The sequence below is a fragment of the Suricata suricatta genome, chromosome 8 (genome assembly GCF_006229205.1).
Source record: "Suricata suricatta isolate VVHF042 chromosome 8, meerkat_22Aug2017_6uvM2_HiC, whole genome shotgun sequence".
Lineage (NCBI taxonomy): Eukaryota > Metazoa > Chordata > Mammalia > Carnivora > Herpestidae > Suricata > Suricata suricatta.
Genome location: NC_043707.1, coordinates 29,945,128 through 29,963,185, shown reverse-complemented (window position 1 = coordinate 29,963,185; position 18,058 = coordinate 29,945,128). Strand labels below are relative to the sequence as shown.

General features: G+C 50.5%; 1 protein-coding gene across 1 annotated transcript in view; it reads left to right on the top strand.

Annotated features, from left to right (window-relative positions):
- CUX1 (cut like homeobox 1) overlaps nucleotides 1–18,058 on the top strand; it is a 353,536-nt gene that overhangs the window by 241,953 nt on the left and 93,525 nt on the right. The window contains exon 9 of the mRNA XM_029946913.1: nucleotides 7,144–7,192. Coding sequence (XP_029802773.1) covers nucleotides 7,144–7,192 — 49 coding nt within the window. The remainder of the gene's footprint in view (nucleotides 1–7,143; nucleotides 7,193–18,058) is intronic.

Below are 18,058 nucleotides of genomic sequence, written 5' to 3'. Positions count from 1 at the left end.
TCTCTCTCTCTCTCTCTCTCTCTCTCTTAAAAATGAATAAACATTGAGGGGTGCCTGGGTGGCTCAGTCGGTTAGGTGACCGACTTCAGCTCAGGTCAGATCTCACGTTTGTGGGTTCGAGCCCCACGTCAGGCTCTATGCTGACAGCTAGCTCAGAGCCTGGAGCCTGCTTCTGGTTCTGTGTCTCCTTCTCTCTCTGCCCCTCCCCCTCTCATGCTCTGTCTCTCTCTGTATCAAAAATAAATAAAACATTAAAAAAATAAAAAAATTTAAAAAAATGAATAAACATTGAAAAAAAATTTTTTTAATTTTTTTTATGGTTTTTATTTATTTTTGAGAGACAGAGACAGTGAGAGCAGGGGAGGGTCAGAGAGAGAGAGGGGGACACAGAATCTGAAGCAGGCTCCAGGCTCTGAGCTAGCCATCAGCACAGAGCCTGACGTGGGGCTTGAACCCACGAACCGTGAGATCTGACCTGAGCCGAAGCCGGCGCTTAACCGACTGAGCCACCCAGGCGCCCCTGAAAAAAATTTTTTTAAAGAGCAGCATCATCAGGCCACCTAGCAGGCTCAGTTGGTAGAGTGTATGAGCCTTAATCTCAGGGTCATGAGTTCGAGCCCCATGGTTGAGTGTAGAAATTACTTGATAGCAAAATCTTAAAAAAAAAAAAAAAAAAAAAAGGCAATACCGTCAAATCTGGTATGACTTCATTTTGGCAAAGATAAGACAAAAGAAACTGCATGCAAATCTCCTGTAGAAGTATCTATGAAAAAAATAATAAAATAGCACACAATTCAGGAATATGGAACCCTGTGATACACCACAAACAGGCAAATAACTGTCACTAGAATTTACCATTTTAGCGAGTCAGAGGAAAAAACCCATTTAATTCACTTCATAAATGCTTAAAAAGCACTTAATGAAATCAATATCTGTTTGTTATTAAAAAGTCTTAATAAAATAGTAGCAGTTGGATATTTCATTAACAAAATAAAAACACATATATTTAAAGTCCACAGTGAGCAACGTGCTTAATGGTGGAACATTCCAGGCATCATCGCCTTCAAAGTCGGACACCAGGTGGGGATCCCCACCGTCCCCTTGCTATGTGATGTGGTTCTGGAAGCACTGGCCCCGACCACCATCCTAGAGCACGAGGAGAGAGAAAAGGGCAGGAAGACACTGCCCTGTCACAGTCAGGGCACAGGACTCCCCGAAAGGCCCAGAGAACAACCAGAAAGCTGTTAGCGAAGTTGAACCAACGTCCACCATGTCTTTTCTCTGGCTCCAAGGCTGTTCCTCCCTCTGCCCCACAAACTCCTCTTCATCCTCCAGGATGTAGACCAGATGGCCCTTCACCCGTGAGACTGTCCCTCCTCCCGTCTGCAGAGGAGACACAGTCCCTTAGACGGCTGTCATTTGGGGTCTCTCCATGTCCCTATAGCCCCCCCCCTCAGTAGGCGGTGACAGAGTCCCATTGGGTGCCTATTTCTAAGCCTTAGGACAGGCAGGGTGTGTCCTGTGCACCAGCAATAAGACAGATGCCAGTATGCACTGTGCACTTGGCGTGGGGACATATATGTAGATTCCCCCACACGCACCTAAGTCTGCGGCCGGCGCCCGTCCTGCAGGAGGGCACAGTGCTGCCTTCTCTGGGTACAGTCTTGCCCTGGCTTTTCATGCGCCCCTCTGCAGACCAGCCGTGCCTCCTGGTGGCCTTGGGCTCCCGTGCCATGCGCAGCTCCTCAGCCATGTGCCCGTGCAGGGGCAGGGAGCGACCTTTCCTGAGAAATCCTGCCCTGGTTCATGGAATTCCAGACCACCACACCTGGCCCTCTGCCTACGTCTTTTTCCTTTTCCTGCCTGTTATCTCTAAACCCAGCCCGGGGAGCCCCACTCCTGTATCTCCCCTCCCTCCTGTGCTCAGAGAGCCTGGCCTGGGGTCTCCAGCGACCACCTTCCTGACAGCGGAGGCCATCAAATGCAGCATCTGGGTGGAGGAGGAGAGTCACTTTATTAAACATCCTACAGCTTTTTAAAGTTGCATCTTTGGGGCACCGGCATGACTTGGTTGGGTAAGCACCCAACTTGTGATTACGGCTCAGGCCATGACCCCGCATTTTGTGAGATGGAGCCCCGCATCGGGCTCCTTGCTGACCACACGGATCCTGCCTTAGATTCTCTCTCTGCCCCTCTCGCGTGCTCTCCCAAAAAAAAAAAAACACCAAAAAAACAGTGTTTTTAATTTTTAAAGCAGGAAGAATTTATCTTTAGATACTTCTTTTGGTGTCCAAGACTTTACAATCTAGTGTTGAGACTACTGACTTTTGACTTGGGTCCAAGAAGCCACACTGATCCCAGGGCGCCCTGGCCGCCCTTCAGCTGCCCTGTAGATGTGCTTTGTTTTAGCAACTCCTGATGTGATTGTGGTTCTTTGCTGTTGAGATCTGCACCGACCTTGCCCTGATGCCATCCCTTAGCGCTTGGGAGGCTGGGATGAAGGTAAACACGGCGCTCCTAGTGTGGGTATCGTTTCTCTTCCATCCCTGACCGCGTCCCTTTAAGTTCCTCATAAAAATTGTGTGCCAGCCGAGAAAGAGCCCTGGAATGATCTGTAGGGAGCGAATCAGACGAACGACGCATTCTAGGCCGAGCAGAAATGATCTGCTTTGTGAAGACAGAGCAGAGCAGAGCACGGCACAGGTTCATAGATCAGTGAAAGCTGTTTTGTCAGCTCGTAAAAAGGTGAGAGAACCAAATTTTTATAATAAATCGTTTTGCTGAGCCAACAATACGGGCTGTTATTATGGACTTTGAAGGAAATAAATGATTCTAGGCTAATGTCAGGCTCCAGACCCTGATGTGGTCATTGAACCTTCAGAATGAAAACGACGAGAAACCTTTGGAATATTGTTGACGCTCGTGCTGTGAAAGCACATGCCATTTCGCTCATTACTGTGCTTTTCAGATAACATTTCTAGTTACAGTATTAACCTCTGGGCATTTTCCTAGTACTACTGCTGAGGGCAATGTGTCCCGTAGGATTAATTTTGTTGGGGGCTGGGGGCAGCCATCAGGAGGGGAGTGGATTTGCAGACTCAGCGGCAGATGTGTCCTCAGACGAGACCAGCACACACGTGCGAGAGCCCACCATCTTGGTCCTTGTCTACAAATGCCAGTGGCCACGCTTCCTGTCCTCAGAAGCCCTGACCAGCTAGTTGGGTCTTCTTTAACCTCCTGGGAAGTATGCCCCCTTGGAAAAGCAAATCAGGAGCCCACAGACTTGTAAAATAAGAATCCGAACCTTTCCTCGCCCCTGACATCCCTGGTCCCTTCCATTGTCTCCTCCTGCAGTTTCGGGTCCATTCTGTGAATGGGAACCTGCAGGACCCCCCCCACCCTCCAACCCCTACTATCATCAGGATACCTGGTATTGAATAGCGCCCCCCCCCCCAGCTCGTTAACAGCAGAACTCAGTGTTGTGATTACCATTTGAAAGCATTGGAAATCTGAGAGTTGCTCAGGGAATGAAAGGTAAGTGCAAGTGCGGTAGTTGTTATCAGGTTCAATATTTTAGTCCATTTAGCGGTTGCTTAGTAACCGAAGTGAAACTGACCAGAAGATGGAAAAAGTTGAAATTCATTTCCAGGGAATGCCGTAGCCTGCCAAGAAGGCACCTTCCTGTTTAAATGTGACTAATCTTTCTAGAAGTGACTTGACATCTATGGGGGACGCTGCACCGTCTCCCGGATGTCAGGTAGACTCACAGATCTCCAAAACCGTCTGCTTTCTGAGAAGAAATCCAGAGAGTCTGCGTTTGTGAGAAGGCTCCCAAGTTACACCCACATCCCCTAAAACGAGCAGGATCTGGAGGCCACTTCCCAGCCCCCACAGGTGCCAGCCTTGCCCATCCCCGCCCATAGAGAAAGCCAGGCCCCTGGGCACCCCTCTGTTCTCTAGCTCCAGTGTGTACCCAACCCGGAACCAGCCTCCGGCCACTGGCAGCAGCCAGGCAAGGAGTGAGGAGTGGCTGAAAATAGGCAGGGGTGGGCCAAGTGGACTCCCCCAGGGCCCTCCCCAGGAGCCACAGTCCTCCCTGGGGAACTGCACCCCATATGGCTTCTCTTGCTAATTAAAGAGGAAGCCCTATCCAGAGGCTTCTCCAGGTGGAGGGGAGTTACCAGTGAGGGCTCTGGGGGGCCTGGAATCATTCCCTCCCCGCAGGCAGCGAAAATGCATCCAACACCTGCTGTGCACCTTTCTGCTCCATTTCATCTTGGGAGACACGGCATCACCTGCCCTTCTCCCCTCCCTCTGCCTTCCCTGCCAGATGAGGAGTAGCTGGTCCTCCAAGGCAACCAGCCCCAGACGAGAACACCCCTCTGGGGGACAAACCCCGGACCCAGCAGCGTGTATGGTCCAGATATCAGCGGTGGGAAGCAGAAGCAAGGAATAATCCAAAACCTCATGAAGCCACAATGCCAGGTATGAAGAACAGAATAACCAAACTAAGGAACAAACAAGAAAAGTTCCAGGGTGGGTGCAGCCAGCCACGTCTGGGTCAGGCCGAAGAACCAACCAGAAGGCAGCAGGAAAAGGTAGAGAAACGGCAGGCATAAAGCAGAGGTTGCATATGTGGAGGAACCGAAGGAGATGTGGGCGCACCGAAGACCCAGCAGGAGGATTTGGGGAAACGCCTCCCCAGCACAGGCTCAGGATCCCGGAGAAGTGAGGCGTGGTCGCCTGCATCGCTGGTCTGGGGCCCCAGCGGCTCTGCGTTTCCATCCGTCTCCCATACCTGTGCAGGACCAGCAAAATATGCAGGGTCCGTCCTGTAGTCCCCTGCCAGGGCCAGACGCTGGCAGCTGTCAGGAAATGGTGGCGGAAGGAATGAGGCAATGAATGAGCCATGCCAGAAGTGGGGGAATCTGCAATGAATATCTGGATTTCGTAAATACGTGATGAGTAACCATCCGACTAAAGTTCCAAACTGTGTTTAAAAGTTGTGATTTGCCTGGGGCGCCTGGGGGGCTCAGTCAGTTAAGCCTCTGACTTTGGCTCAGGTCATGATCTCACAGTTCGTGAGTTCGAGCCCCGCTTCGGGCTCTGTGCTGACAGCTCAGAGTCTGGAGCCTGCTTCAGATTCTGTCTCCGTCTTTCTCTGCCCCTCCCCCATTTATGCTCTTGCTCTCTCTCAAAAGTAAACAAACATTTTAAAAAATGTTGAGAAAACAGTTGGGATTTGCCTTGGGAAAAGTTCGCTATTTCATCTTGAACCCAGAGAAGTTTGCACGTCATCGGCAGGTGGTCAGATGACCTCTCTCTGTACTGACCGTCACGCAGCTGTGTTTCAGACCCTCAGCACTTATATTGGTTTCTTTACCCTCTGTCGTCAGCAGACTCTCTTCTCTGTGGCCCTGCCATTTTCCTGTGAGGTCTCCATGGTTTCCATTTGAGATGATGCACTGAGGTGTTTTATAACTGAAGCTGCTGCAGCCTGCCCCCTTGGACCCAGCACCTGACTGCAGGGGCCCCCATTGGGTGTTGGGCCTTCCAGAGACACTGCCTTCTTCACAAAGCCACCCTAAAAATAGCTTCCTGTCACTAAGCCATTTTATGAGTTGTTTCAGGCTTTTTTTTTTTCAGACCAATCTGAAAGCAGGATACTATTTCAAACAGGTATAAAGAGCATTGGACCCGATCACAGGGCATCAGTTACCCCATTCAGGCTGCTGGGCACTGATACGGCGGCCTCAGATCAGTGCTCGGCTGCAGTCTGGAAAAGCCTCCAGGCCAGAGGGAGCACGGGATGCAGCAAACAGCAAAAAACAGACCAGCCAGGGCCTGAGTACAGTTTGGCCAGCTCTTAGTATAGGGGTGGGTGGTTAGGGCCAGCCAGGCAGGGTTCAGGGAAAGAAGAGCCCTCTCCGAATTGGGCCCATTCGGGATGCCCTGAGCTGTCCCACGGATTAGCCAGGCCTGATGCCAAGCCCTTTGAAGCTCCAGGATGAGAGTAAAGGAGACCCCGGCCTTCAGACAGCTCCCACTGCGTGGGGACCCCACCTCTACCCTGTAAGCTCAAACCTGTGCCACTCCCTGAGAGGAAGCCCTGGGAGGATTTGGGAAGTGCTGGGGGCGGGGGGCAGAAGTAGGAGATGATGGTCCCAGGAGTGGAGGGCAAGCCAGGGAGGCCACACAGGCTCACACGGCCCACGGTGGTGTTTGCCCTCAGGACATGGGGCCCTGGGGCTGAAGGGTAGGCCAAGGCACGCTGTGGGCAGAGCCTCGTGGTGGGACCTGGTGTAGAGCCCGGAGCAGGGGACTGGGGCCGGTAGGCAACAGACGGTTCCAGTCCACATGGAATATAGAGTCAAGGGCCCCCCGCCGAGCAGGCCCCTGAACCCCAGCAAGGATCAGTGGCTGTAACGTTCCACTTCATCTGCTGTTAAGTCTTCCTCGGTGGCCGCCAGGCTCAGCTTTGGCCTCCTGACAGGGGCCCCAGGGACCTGTTGTGCAGAAGTCCGGGCTACCCTGTGCTAACCTGCCTCAGACTTTTGGAAGCAGCTCCTTTTTAGCACTTACCACTCATTCTCATGATCTTGGAACCATATGTTTGCAAAGTTCAAATCACTTAAAGGGAGTACTTTCAAAACCAGGGAGAAAAAAAAGAAGAAGAAGAAGAAGAAGAAAAAGACCCTAGCAACTCCGTGTGTGAGCTGGCCGGGTGATGACAGTGAACTTGGGTGGTTTATGGAGCAGACTGCAGAGTCTCCCAACCTCCATTTCCATCCTCCTCCAGTCCCCTCCTCCACCTTCTTGTGGTTCTCTCCTTCCTGGCAAGCTTCTACACATCCTTCAAAACCCAGTTCACACATCACCTCCCTTGAAGCCTTCCCAGATGCCCTTCCCTGAGGAGAATTTCTGTCTCCCTCTGTACAGTCTCCTGGAAGGACACATTGTAACTTGCCTTTTCACAGCTCTGTCTCCCCAAGGTCTGGGTGACCTCCCCACCACCCAAGCATACTTCCTCCCAGTGGGCACCGGGAACTCATGGCTGCAGGTCATGGTGCCCAGCTGGGAGCCGTGGTCCCCCCAGTGTCCTCCCGCTGCCAACTAACAGCTGTCTTTCTCTCACCTTCCTAGGGCCGACGAAATTGAAATGATCATGACGGACCTGGAAAGAGCAAATCAGGTAGGAAGCTTCATGGCCTCGGACTTAAAGTCACCACAGCGTAGCCGTTTCTGTCGTCTTGCGAGACCATTCTCTCTGAGTTAGCGGGCCAGTTGTTCTTGTATTGTTTTACGCACAGCTGTCAATGCCGCCTGATTTTCTGATGCCCTGAGAAGTACTTGGCTTGGCAGAGTGTTGGGTGTGGCCCCAGCGCCCAGACTCCCGTGCTGAGGACCCACTGCACAGTGGCCGCTGCTTTTCCTTTTCCTTAACCGATCTCTTACACGTCCGTCTCTGCCCCCATGGTGGTCGCTAAGCTCTGGACTTGGTAGCAGTGACTCATACTGCCAAGAAGTCTTTCTCTCCACCTTCGCATGCGCAGCCCCCTCCTGGCTGGTACCAAAGTCGTCGCAGAGGCTTTGGGGAAAGTACCCAGCCCCGTGTCCGGCACAGAACATCGCACGGTACCACTGGGGGGGCTCTGCACCCTCCGCTGCCTGGAAGAGATGGGGCCCCCCTGCAGAACCCCTCTTCTCCCCACCCCCCGAGGACGCCACAGAACGGGAACACATTCCACTTTCACAAACGGCGCTGCTGCTTTGGAGAGAAAGGCTCTCCCGTTTCAAGGAGAGCTTATCGGTTTGCCTCAGGTGGTCTGGGCAGGTGCCTTCCCCCCCTCACAGTGGGATGAAAATCCTCCTCGGATTTGCGGTGACCACTTTCCCCCTCGCAGGAGTGGCGTCGGCCGGTGGCCTCTTGGCGGCCAGCACTCCCGCCCGCACCTTGGCGGGTGCTCAGGAAAGCGTGTCCTTGTTCGTTGTTTCCACTAAAAACATCCCGGCGTTTGATTGGAATATGAAAGTCAGTTTACACCTGGGAACGACCCTGGGGTGTGTGGGTTTCTTTATCCCCTAAGGAAAATGTGCGGGTTCAGCGTCGCACACGCAGACTCTTTGCTCAGGATCCCGGGCCTGGGCCGTAGAAGGCGCCCAGTGCAGATGTACAGAATGAGCTAGAATCATCGTGCATTCGTTCTCCCGATAGTAGTAGTAACTTCTTTTGTGCCTGGCTCTGTTCTGAGCACTTCACGTGAACAGAGTCGCTGAACCGTCCCTGCAGCCCCCTGGGGTCAGTGCTGTTACGTTTCCCATCTTACAGACGAGGAAACTGAGGCCACGGCTGTCCAGGTATAGAGCCAGGATTGGAGCCCGTGCGCCTCACCGCCACACGCAGAGCCAGGGGCGCAGAGCCGGCGTTCCCTGGGCCTTTCTTCCAGACGGTCTCAGCTCCCACGCGCACCCTCCACCCCACGACTCCGCTCCACCTCACGAAGGCGCTTACGCACTTATTTACCTTTATTTGCTGAACAAATTTGCTTTGGCCCCTTTGCGTTTACTCAGCGCAGCTCAACTTTGCAGAGACCTTAACTCGGGAGTAGATACTGGAAAGAGCTGACCTTCTCCGCGAGACAGTTGCCGTGTGCACGTCTCAGATTTGTCCCCCGGCTGGTCTTGGGCGTGCCTGTCATTTTGATGGCACTTTGGGGTAGGCTCCGGTTTGTTAAACAGATGGCCTCGTCCTGGGGTGATTGAGCCAGACTGTCCCATACCGTCCCCGAGCCAGTCCCCAGGTACTGAAGCAGTTTGGCAGGGTCGGTGTGCTTCAAAGTGCTGAAGGCCGCTAGGGGTGGGGGCTGTGGGTCTCAGTCCTGGGAGACTGAGTCTGTGGAGACTGAGACAGGACTGTGGAGAAAAGGGGCACCTCCAAAGTGATACTTGGTTCACGTCCCAACTCTGTATTTGCTGGCCACGTAGCCTCGGGCATTCTCTTAACTGCTTCTATTTCTTTTAAAAAGAAGAGAAAAAAAGGGAGATGAGCTTTGCAAACATGCTGAGGGAGAGAGGCGTCTGAGTTAGACAAAGTGGAATCGTGGTTGCCAGGGGCTGGGTTAGGGGGTGTGGGGACCCGTTTAATGAAGAGCTTGCAGAGATTGGTCACACAACTACTCGAATGCTCTTAACACCACTGAAGCATGCGCTTAAAAATGGGTTAAGACGATGCATTTCATATTATGTGTATTTTACCATAAATACGTTTAAACCTTTTTTTTAACATAAGAATGAAGGGGAGGGAATGATGCCTGGTAGTCTTGAAGGTTAGAGGTTAAAATGCCCGAGTCAGAAGTAGGTACTTAGATAAATGTTAGTTCTATAATTGCCAAAGTGCCACTTGATATGGCGGGAGATCGTGAAGCCCCACGCTAGGGAAATACCAGCATGGTGGGCACCCGGAAAGCGTAGGGGAGTTCTGACAACTAAGGGTGAGTTTTAGCCTGATGTGGCTGCTGAGAGAAATTAATGCAGGCCTGAGGCTGCATTAATAGAGGTAGAGTTTGTAGAACGAAGGAGGTAGTGTTTCTGCAGCAGTCCGGCCATACCCAGGGAATTATAATATATCATGGAAACTGTGTGAGGAAAAGGGTGCCTGGAACGCACGGCCACGGCCAAGCCCGGAGGCTGGCGGGAGGGAACGTGCTCCCAGTGTAGAGAGCCCTCTCTCAGTCCTGGCTCTCCAGAGGGGCCCGGAGCTGCCTGTCCTCAGAGCTGTGAAGGCGGATGTGGGCCAGCCCTTGCAGAGGGGATGGGGATCAGACACAGGGGACAGGAGGAGGGGTTGTGCTCGAAGACTCCATGGGTTAACAAGGAGAAAAATTCCCCAGGGGCCCTGCGGCTTCCAGGCCATTCCAGCTAGATCAGGGAGGTGCTGGGTGGGAGAGCAGGCCCCCAGGAGAGGATCTAGATCCAGGTCCCGGGGAGCACCTCCGGCGGAGAGCGGTGGAGAATCACCAGCAGGAGCAAGGCGTCCAACCTGCTTTCTAGAAGGATCACCCTGGCGAAACATCAGAGAACAATGGGAGTGGGGAGAACGGAAGCCAGGAGAGCTGTAAGCAGCTGTCCTGTTACATCAGGGTAGAAATGATTCGGCCGAAATGAGGGAGTCCCGGCGGGGCAGAGGCGGCGGGGCAGGAGGAGGGGTCGGTGGAGCCACACGGCCGTGCAGGCGCAGCCAGACATCTGGCTCAGCCGCCTTTCCCATCAAGGGAAATCCCCAGGAGGAGCAATTTACTAGTTCATTGGCATATAACATTATTTTTGCACTAGGTTTATAGTCAAAATGTTCTACTGAGACCTGATGCTGCTTTATTGCTGAAGAGCCAGTGTTTCTACTGTGGGAAAGTGGAAGGGGTGATGGCGGCCAGCAGCTCCGGGTCCCGCTTACACCTGCTGGTTGCATGTCAAGGCACTTGCGTTAGTGTCGCTGCCTTAATGGGTGGCACTGGAGGTCCAGAACTTTCGAGACTTCATGTGAACAAGAAGCCACCACTCTGTGCTTTGTGACCTTGTCGGACCGTCGGGGCCTTGGCCTGCTGCGCCTTCACCTGGGAGCAACAGCGGTGGGAGGGGTGGGGGGGCAGGGCAGTCCTTTCAGTGAGTGGTCCTCCTCCTGCTAACCTGCTGGACCCTTCCGGAGGAGACTGCCCTGCCGGGAGGGCCATCACCTTGAAGGCTCGTTGGGAAGCACAGTTCCACTCCACCGAGGCGAAGAGCCACAATTCCCACAGGGCCTGGCCCTTGCTTCCACCAGGGTTTCTGTGCTCCAACGGGGAACGACCGGGATTGAGGCCCAGACCTCCCGTGTCCCAGCCGTGCGGCCTCGAACGAACTCCCAGGCTCCCGGTGTGTTTCCCCGTCTCTAGAACGAGGGTAGTGATTCACACGTCTGAGAGAGCGCTCCTGGAAAAGCACGTTCGCTGAGGAAATTTTAAAGATCTTACTGGCTTCTGACTCAGTCTTACTGGCTTTTAACTCACCGATGCATGAATGGGGTGGCACCCCCTCTAGCAGACAGAAAGGAGTGAGATGCTGTGCAGAATGGAAGGCTTTTCTACGCAGAAGAGGGAAGGACAAGGAAAGGGTGGGTTGTTTCAGGCAAGGTCACCTTCCTGGGGCCGGGGGGGGGGGGGGGGGGGGGGGGGGGGCGATGACCTCACTAGCCCTGCAGGAAATTCCAGATTGATGGGTTAGAGGGTTAGAGGCCCCGTTCCCAGGAGACGCTGACACCACCGCAGTTAGGTTAAGGTCTTCAATCTTGGTTTGCTGACTTGGGGCTTGGCACAAGTGACTCCATTTAGGGTCTATTGTCTCTTTTGTAACAATTCCTCCCTTTTTTTTTCCCCTTAACGTTTACTTACATATTTTGAAAGAGAAATGTGGGGGAAGGACAGAGAGGGAAAGAGAGAGAATTCTAAGCAGACCCTGCACTGTCAGCAATAAGACCGACAAACTCCCAAACCGTGAGATGATGACCTGAGCCAGAGTCAAGAGTCAGACACGCAACCGACTGAGCCGCGCAGGCACCCCAGCAATTCCTCCCTTTTGATCAGACTCTCATCCTGAGAGAAGTGACCAAAATTTAAGGCATCAGTGCCACTCTGAGCCACCACTCTTGTCTTTCTCACAGCTTTGACTAATCTGTGCAACATTCCCAGATCAGGATATTTTTTGTGGAATGCCTATGGTGGTCACAGGGTCACGAGTTCGGCCTCACAGTTTCCTTGTGGGTCATTCTCTTCGTTGCTTTTCTGACATTCCAATCATAGGGAGATCATTTGCTTGATGGTTAGTAGTTTCGAACATGCCTTTAAAACTTTGGAGAGAAGATAGCGCCCAGGGAAGTTACCGTGATCATTAGAAGCAGAAGAATTCCTAGTGTGTGGAATGCACTTCAGAGCCATGGTCCCCAAGACCCGAACCTCTCAAAACCAAGGAAGTCAAAGAGACTGCTGCTCTGCGGTTTTATGTAAATGAGTTTACGCTTTCCCAGAAGTGTTCATCCAGGTGTGATGATAAGTGACGTTGACCACAGCACAGGCCCCTCGTTCAGCCAGGAGATGACCTAGCCGTGTCCTCTTATCAAGAACAACCTTGGCCAGAGAGCTGTGTGCCGGAGCATCTCTGCTGAGCAGCTGTTGCTTAAGCAGCGGAAAGCCTGTACTTTCACGAGTTAAGGAGAGGTCCCTGGTCACAAGGTCTTTTGAATGTACTGCTAACCAGGGACCAGGGAAGTAGGGCCCAGCCGAAGGCAGCAAATCCTGACTCACAGAGGCCTCCCAACATTAAACTCAGGGGCTGACCAATGAGGTGTCTCCGTCTGTGGACAGTTAACCCTAAGGGGCCCTGCCCAGTTACGCACCAGCCAGCCAAGCCTTTGCAGGCCCCGGGAAGAATGGTATGCACCCCCAGACAGAGACCAGTCCTTTTGGGGCCCAAAGCATTCCCGCTAAGGTGACGCTGCTCGTGGCCAGGTAGGAGTTTTTTACAGCTAATCCAGCAGTCTGAAAGGCAAAGATTACTCCGCCCTCACAGCCCAACATGAGGAGATCAGGATGATGGTGCCGTCTTCCCAGATAGCCAGATCCAGGAATGAAAAGGAAGAAGAGTTCATGTTCAGTTCAACTCTGAGGTCTCCGTCCAGCGTCTTGGGCAGAAGCAGTCTACGTCGATGTCCACTGCTTGTCTCCCCAGTCATCTGATGCCGAGGGTCTCCAGTGTTCACAGAAGGGCAGCCAGAGCCTTCTTTAGCTATGAGATGTGTGCCTAAGCTTCAGGTCCCTGGACCCCGGCTGCCAGCCTGACAGTGAGGAGGACCCGGCATAATCCCTTCCAAGGAGATTCAGGGACAGTGTTTGTTCCTACTAATTCCAAATCAGAAGGAGAGGAGAAGATTAGAAACACTAGTTTCAAGAGTCAGGGCCAGATATTTGAGAAAACTCAAAGAATTCAGGATCTGGTCTGATTTTTGGATCACAAAACCTCAAAGATAATGAACAGGATTAGAATCTGATACCTACGAAGGTGCAGACGTAGTTTTTCCTCTCTGCAATTAACCCTTATTCTTTTTTTACTATAGATCATCACAGCAAAACTAATTTTACATTGTTGATTAAGTGCAGCAAGGATAGTGACCGACCACAGAAGCTTCTCCATGGTTTCAAAGCTAGAACCTTGGAAACAAAGAACCAGGTTGATTTGGGTTTTTTTAAGGGACCTTGTTTATTGAGTCCATACAGTCAACCTTAGTTCCTTAAAGCTATCCGGTCATATCTGAGTCTAGGCATGTGTTTCTCAAATATGACAAGAGAGTCAAGGCCTTGGTAATACAGCCAATATTTCCAGTTGTGTCCTGTTCCAAGGCTTATGTCATTGGACTTATGCAAATAACTAATCATATTGCCATAAGAAGAATACTTTAAAATTTCTGAATTCTGGAGGGGTCAGCTCAGGAGAAAAAGCACATGTTTCATCTTTGTTTACAAAGGTACACTTTACCAAATTGCTGTGTGAGAAAAGTTTTCCTCCTATCTGGAAAAATGAAACATCAGTGTTTCAACCAGAAGTCATGAACATCACAGTTCTCTTCCGTTTGTTCATTTCCTTGTTATTAATCCTCATTCTGCTTGAATCCAGTTTTTTTTCCCCATTAGTTCTGGAAATTCTTAGCCAGTTCAGTTTTATGATCTTGAAGTTATCTGGAATCTGGGCTTACCAAAGTTCTTTGCATGAAGCCCCATGAAGATGAAGCACTTTGGTAGGAAAACTTTGGCAAATGCATCTAAGTCAGACAGAAACTCTCTGTAAATGATGAATACTTGAAAATGTCCATTGTTAAAGATCTGCTGAGAGTTCACTTGATAAGGAATTGTAGTTATTTCTGTGATGTGTGACCTTTTAAGATAAGCACTGGGATCATGACATAATACCAGAAAAATCAGATTTCTAGGAATTTCATGCAATTTCTGAAACACATACCTATACGAATAAAATACATTTTATTTGACAACACTTCCCATGTGATTTCCCATACCAAATGAGCCAAGTTAGTTTAACATCTTCCTTTTTGTAAGGGAAGAGAACAAATCTGTTGAGATGTCCAAGGGCCCCTCTGGAAAATCTCAAAGTTAGTTGAGCGTCCAACTTCAACTCAGGTAATGATCTCTTGGTTCATGAGTTCAAGCCCCTACGTCACACTCTGAGCTAACAGCTGTGTTTCTCTCTCTCTCAAAAATAAGTAACACATTAATTTTTTTAAATGTTCATTTAGCATTTGATTCTTGGAAGTTTATTTAAAAAATCAAAAGATTTTAAAACACTTGGTCAAGTAGGATCATAGGTCACTGTGATGCAATACTTAGTCATCTATTTAACCACAGTGACAAACTGAAGACCTTGAGGCAAATATAGGAAGTTAAACAGTTGTTTAAAAAGAAATAAACAAATAAATAAAGCCTTAGCTCTTTTAATAGAGAAAATTCAGCTTTCGTAAGGAATCAAAGACCTAATAAAGACCCAGGAAATTATTTTGACAAGGCACAAAATCTTTGTTTCCCGGGCAGATTACTTAAAAGATAGAGAAGAACCTTTTATAGTATCTTATCAAGAGCAACTAGGGGCGCCTGGGTGGCTCAGTGGGTTGAACATCCGACTTCAGCTCAGGTCATGATCTCACGGTTCATGGGTTTGAGCCCTGCGTCAGACTCTGTGCTGACAGCTCAGTGCCTGGAGCCTGCTTCAGATTCTGTGTCTCCCTCTCTCTGTCCCTGCCTCACTCATGCTCTGTCTCTCAGAAATAAATTAAAACATTTTTAAAAAAATAAAACAACAAAACAAAAAGAGCAACCAATAGTTGAAGAAAAGTTTGTCCTTTTTTAATTTTTTTAATATTTTTAAGTTTATTTTTAGATGGGGGGGAGAGAGAGAGAATCCCAAGCAGACTCCACGCTGTCATCACAGAGCCCAACGTGGGGCTCAGTTTCACAAACCATGAGATCATGACCTTAGCCGAAATCAAGAATCAGTCACTTAACCAACTGAGCCACCCAGGCTCCCTAAACATGGTCCTTTTAAAAGAGAGAAATACAAATTCTAATTTTGTACCATATTACTTTTGATGTTAAAAGCCATTTGTCTTATTAAAGTTATTCTAATCTTGGCTAGCCTGATTGACCACACATGAAAATCTCTTTCCGAAGACCTATTTTCCACAAATCTATAGCTCTCTCTTTTACATCCATATTTTGCCACACGTTTTCCCTCTTTCCCATTCTGAAATAAACAGCTTTACTTTAAGCCAAAATGACTTTCTTTTCCCTCCACACAAATACCTTTCCGTTCCTCATACCTTCTTGAAGTAAAAACACACCTCTTACTTTGTTTACCTAGGGAGATGTTTCCTTTATTATTTCTAGCAGTTTAATTACATGTATTAGAATTTTTAACTCTTCAAAACCTTTCCAGTGGAAATGAAGAAGTAAGTAATCGGGAACTTTTACAGCAGCAGTCTGTGGCTTGGCAGACTTGTAAATGCAGTGTATAATTTCTAGAAGCATACTTTCTCATAAATTTTTCAGTGCGGCACAAAACGTGTTTTACCGGTAGGCTTGAATTTCTTTGGTTCCTCTGGAAAAGGAAGCCAAAAATGGATAAACCTGTGTTCAGTGATTAATTAGCCTTTTGCAATGAATCTGTCAGTGAAGCTGTCTTGGAATTTGGAAGCATTTCAGAGGCTTTTGCTCGCCAGTTAAGTAGGTATCCCGTTCTGTTTGTTTGATTTGGGGGCCCTGACTTTCCAGTGCACTTCTCAAATGATCTTATCTAACTAGAACATTCTTCCTCATGGCCATGGTAATTCCAGGTGGCTTTTAATAAGATTCTGCCAGTTTTGTAGGTATTTAAAGTTTCTGAGGCTCTGGTTCCCAGACATGGAAGACGCAGGTGCGTCAGGAAGTAGTACGCTCACCTCCTTAGAATTGTTGTTCTTGTTATTACTATTTCAGCTAAGCCGTTGGGCCTTTTGGAGCCAAACTAAGATCTAAAAGGGATGGGCCGCTGGGTTGGGAGTTGTGTGATGCTTGACGGGGTTACCCCACCGCATGGAAATTTCCTCGAGGTTGATGGGTGCCTTGGAGTCGCTGTAACCAATTTCTAACTCATCCTGATACAGGAAGCCTTAGAGTGAGGTAGGTCTACACAGGGACTCAGGTGACCAGCCCGGGCCACCTTGGGACACACAGCAAGAAGTCTCCTCCCTGGTGTACCGTAGACCTTTCTGACTTGCTTTCTGCAGAATCACTGAAGCAGGGTCACCTTTGGGGTGCTGGCTCTTGTCCAGAGTCGCGTGTGGGGACTGCTTTGGAAGGATGACTTGGGTTGGAGCACACTTTCCAGAGGCCTTGTGGGGAACAGGCCGAGAGGTCATCCCCAGGGAGAGCGTTCCTTCTCCTTGAAATTGTCCACATTTGGGGTTATTTGTCCTTGAGGATGGTAGCCAGAAAAATGGTCCCAAAGCATACCACTTGCCAAACCCCACGACTTGTGACTGCATTAGTGTACCTGGCATGGGGGGCTCACGGCTGTTAACATCTGACCTTGAGGTGGGGAGATGACCCAGGTGTGTGTGAGTGGGCCCAGTATAACCACAGGGTCCTCAGATGCAGAAGAGTCTGCATCAGGGTGATACACTGGCTTCGAAGTTGGAGGGGCGCCTGGGTGGCTCAGTTGGTTAAGCAGCCAACTTCAGCTCAGGTCATGATCTCACGGTTCGTGGGTTCAAGCCCTGCGTCGGGCTCTGTGCTGGCAGCTAACTCGGAGCCTGGAGCCTGCTTCAGATTCTGTATCTCCCTCTCTCTCTGACCCTCCGCTGCTTGCGCTGTCTCTCTCTCTCAAAAATAAAAAAATAAAACATTTTTAAAAAAAAGAAGAAGATGGAGGAAGGAGCCATGTGCCAGGGAACGTGGGCAGCCACCAGGAGCCAGGAGTGGGAGGAAAACACATTCTCCCCCAGAGCCTCAGAAAGGAACGGAGTCCTGCCCACACCTTGATCTGAGCCCAGTGAGACCCCGTGCAGACTCCTGACAGAGATAGTAAATTTATGTCATTAAAATTGACTACATTTGTAGTAATTCATTCCAGCAGCCTTAGCAAAGTGATTCAAGGAGGGGGCCTGTGTGCTAACAGACGCGTGCTCCGAGCCAAGGCCCACCTCCGGGAAGCTGTGGGTCCAGCCGGTGGCTCAGTCTGTTGCCGGCTCATGTGGCTGCTTTGTCACTGGAGGGACTCACTCCAGGGACCCCAAAGGCTTCACCTGAAACGGGTAGACTGGGAAACGGGTTGGATTCCGTCGTGTCTCTACCACAGTTCTGTGGAGAGAAAACACGCCTCCCAAGGGAGTGCCCAACCACAGCCACCATTCCATGGGCGTGGGGTCTGTGGCCTGCATTTCACACCAGGCTGTGTTGGGCCTTGCCAGCCCTCCCCCTGGGCCTTCACTGCCATGCCCCGCCATGCCCCTCCTCCACATTTGATGAATCAAAACTTTCAGACCTAATCTAGAAATAGCGTCAGCCTCGTATCTTCACATTCTGATGTGTCCTTCTTCAGGGGCAGAGTTTAGGGAAAAGCATTGCTTACTGCCTTCCTAGGGCCCTTGAGGAGTTGGGAGGGGTCCCCTTGGGCCTTCCTTTAGGACATGGAGACACCCTGGACCCCCATTTCGGGCTGCAGAGCTGTGACTTGGGCCACCCAGTGTCACACGTGTGGGCATCGTCGCTTCTTTCTGGTCTCCTGACTGACAGAACAGTTCTTGAAACAGAGTGCTTCTAGCCGCTTCCAGCCTTACAGGTGACTGCTGAAGACCACCTACAGTGTCTGGTCATCGTTCCTTTAGGATTAAACCCCTGTCCCCAGTGGTGGGCACTGTTAGGCCCTTGGCTCATGTCACCTCCTGGGTCCTCAGTCGGCCTGCGAGGGCCCGCGAGGCAGCTGTTTGTGT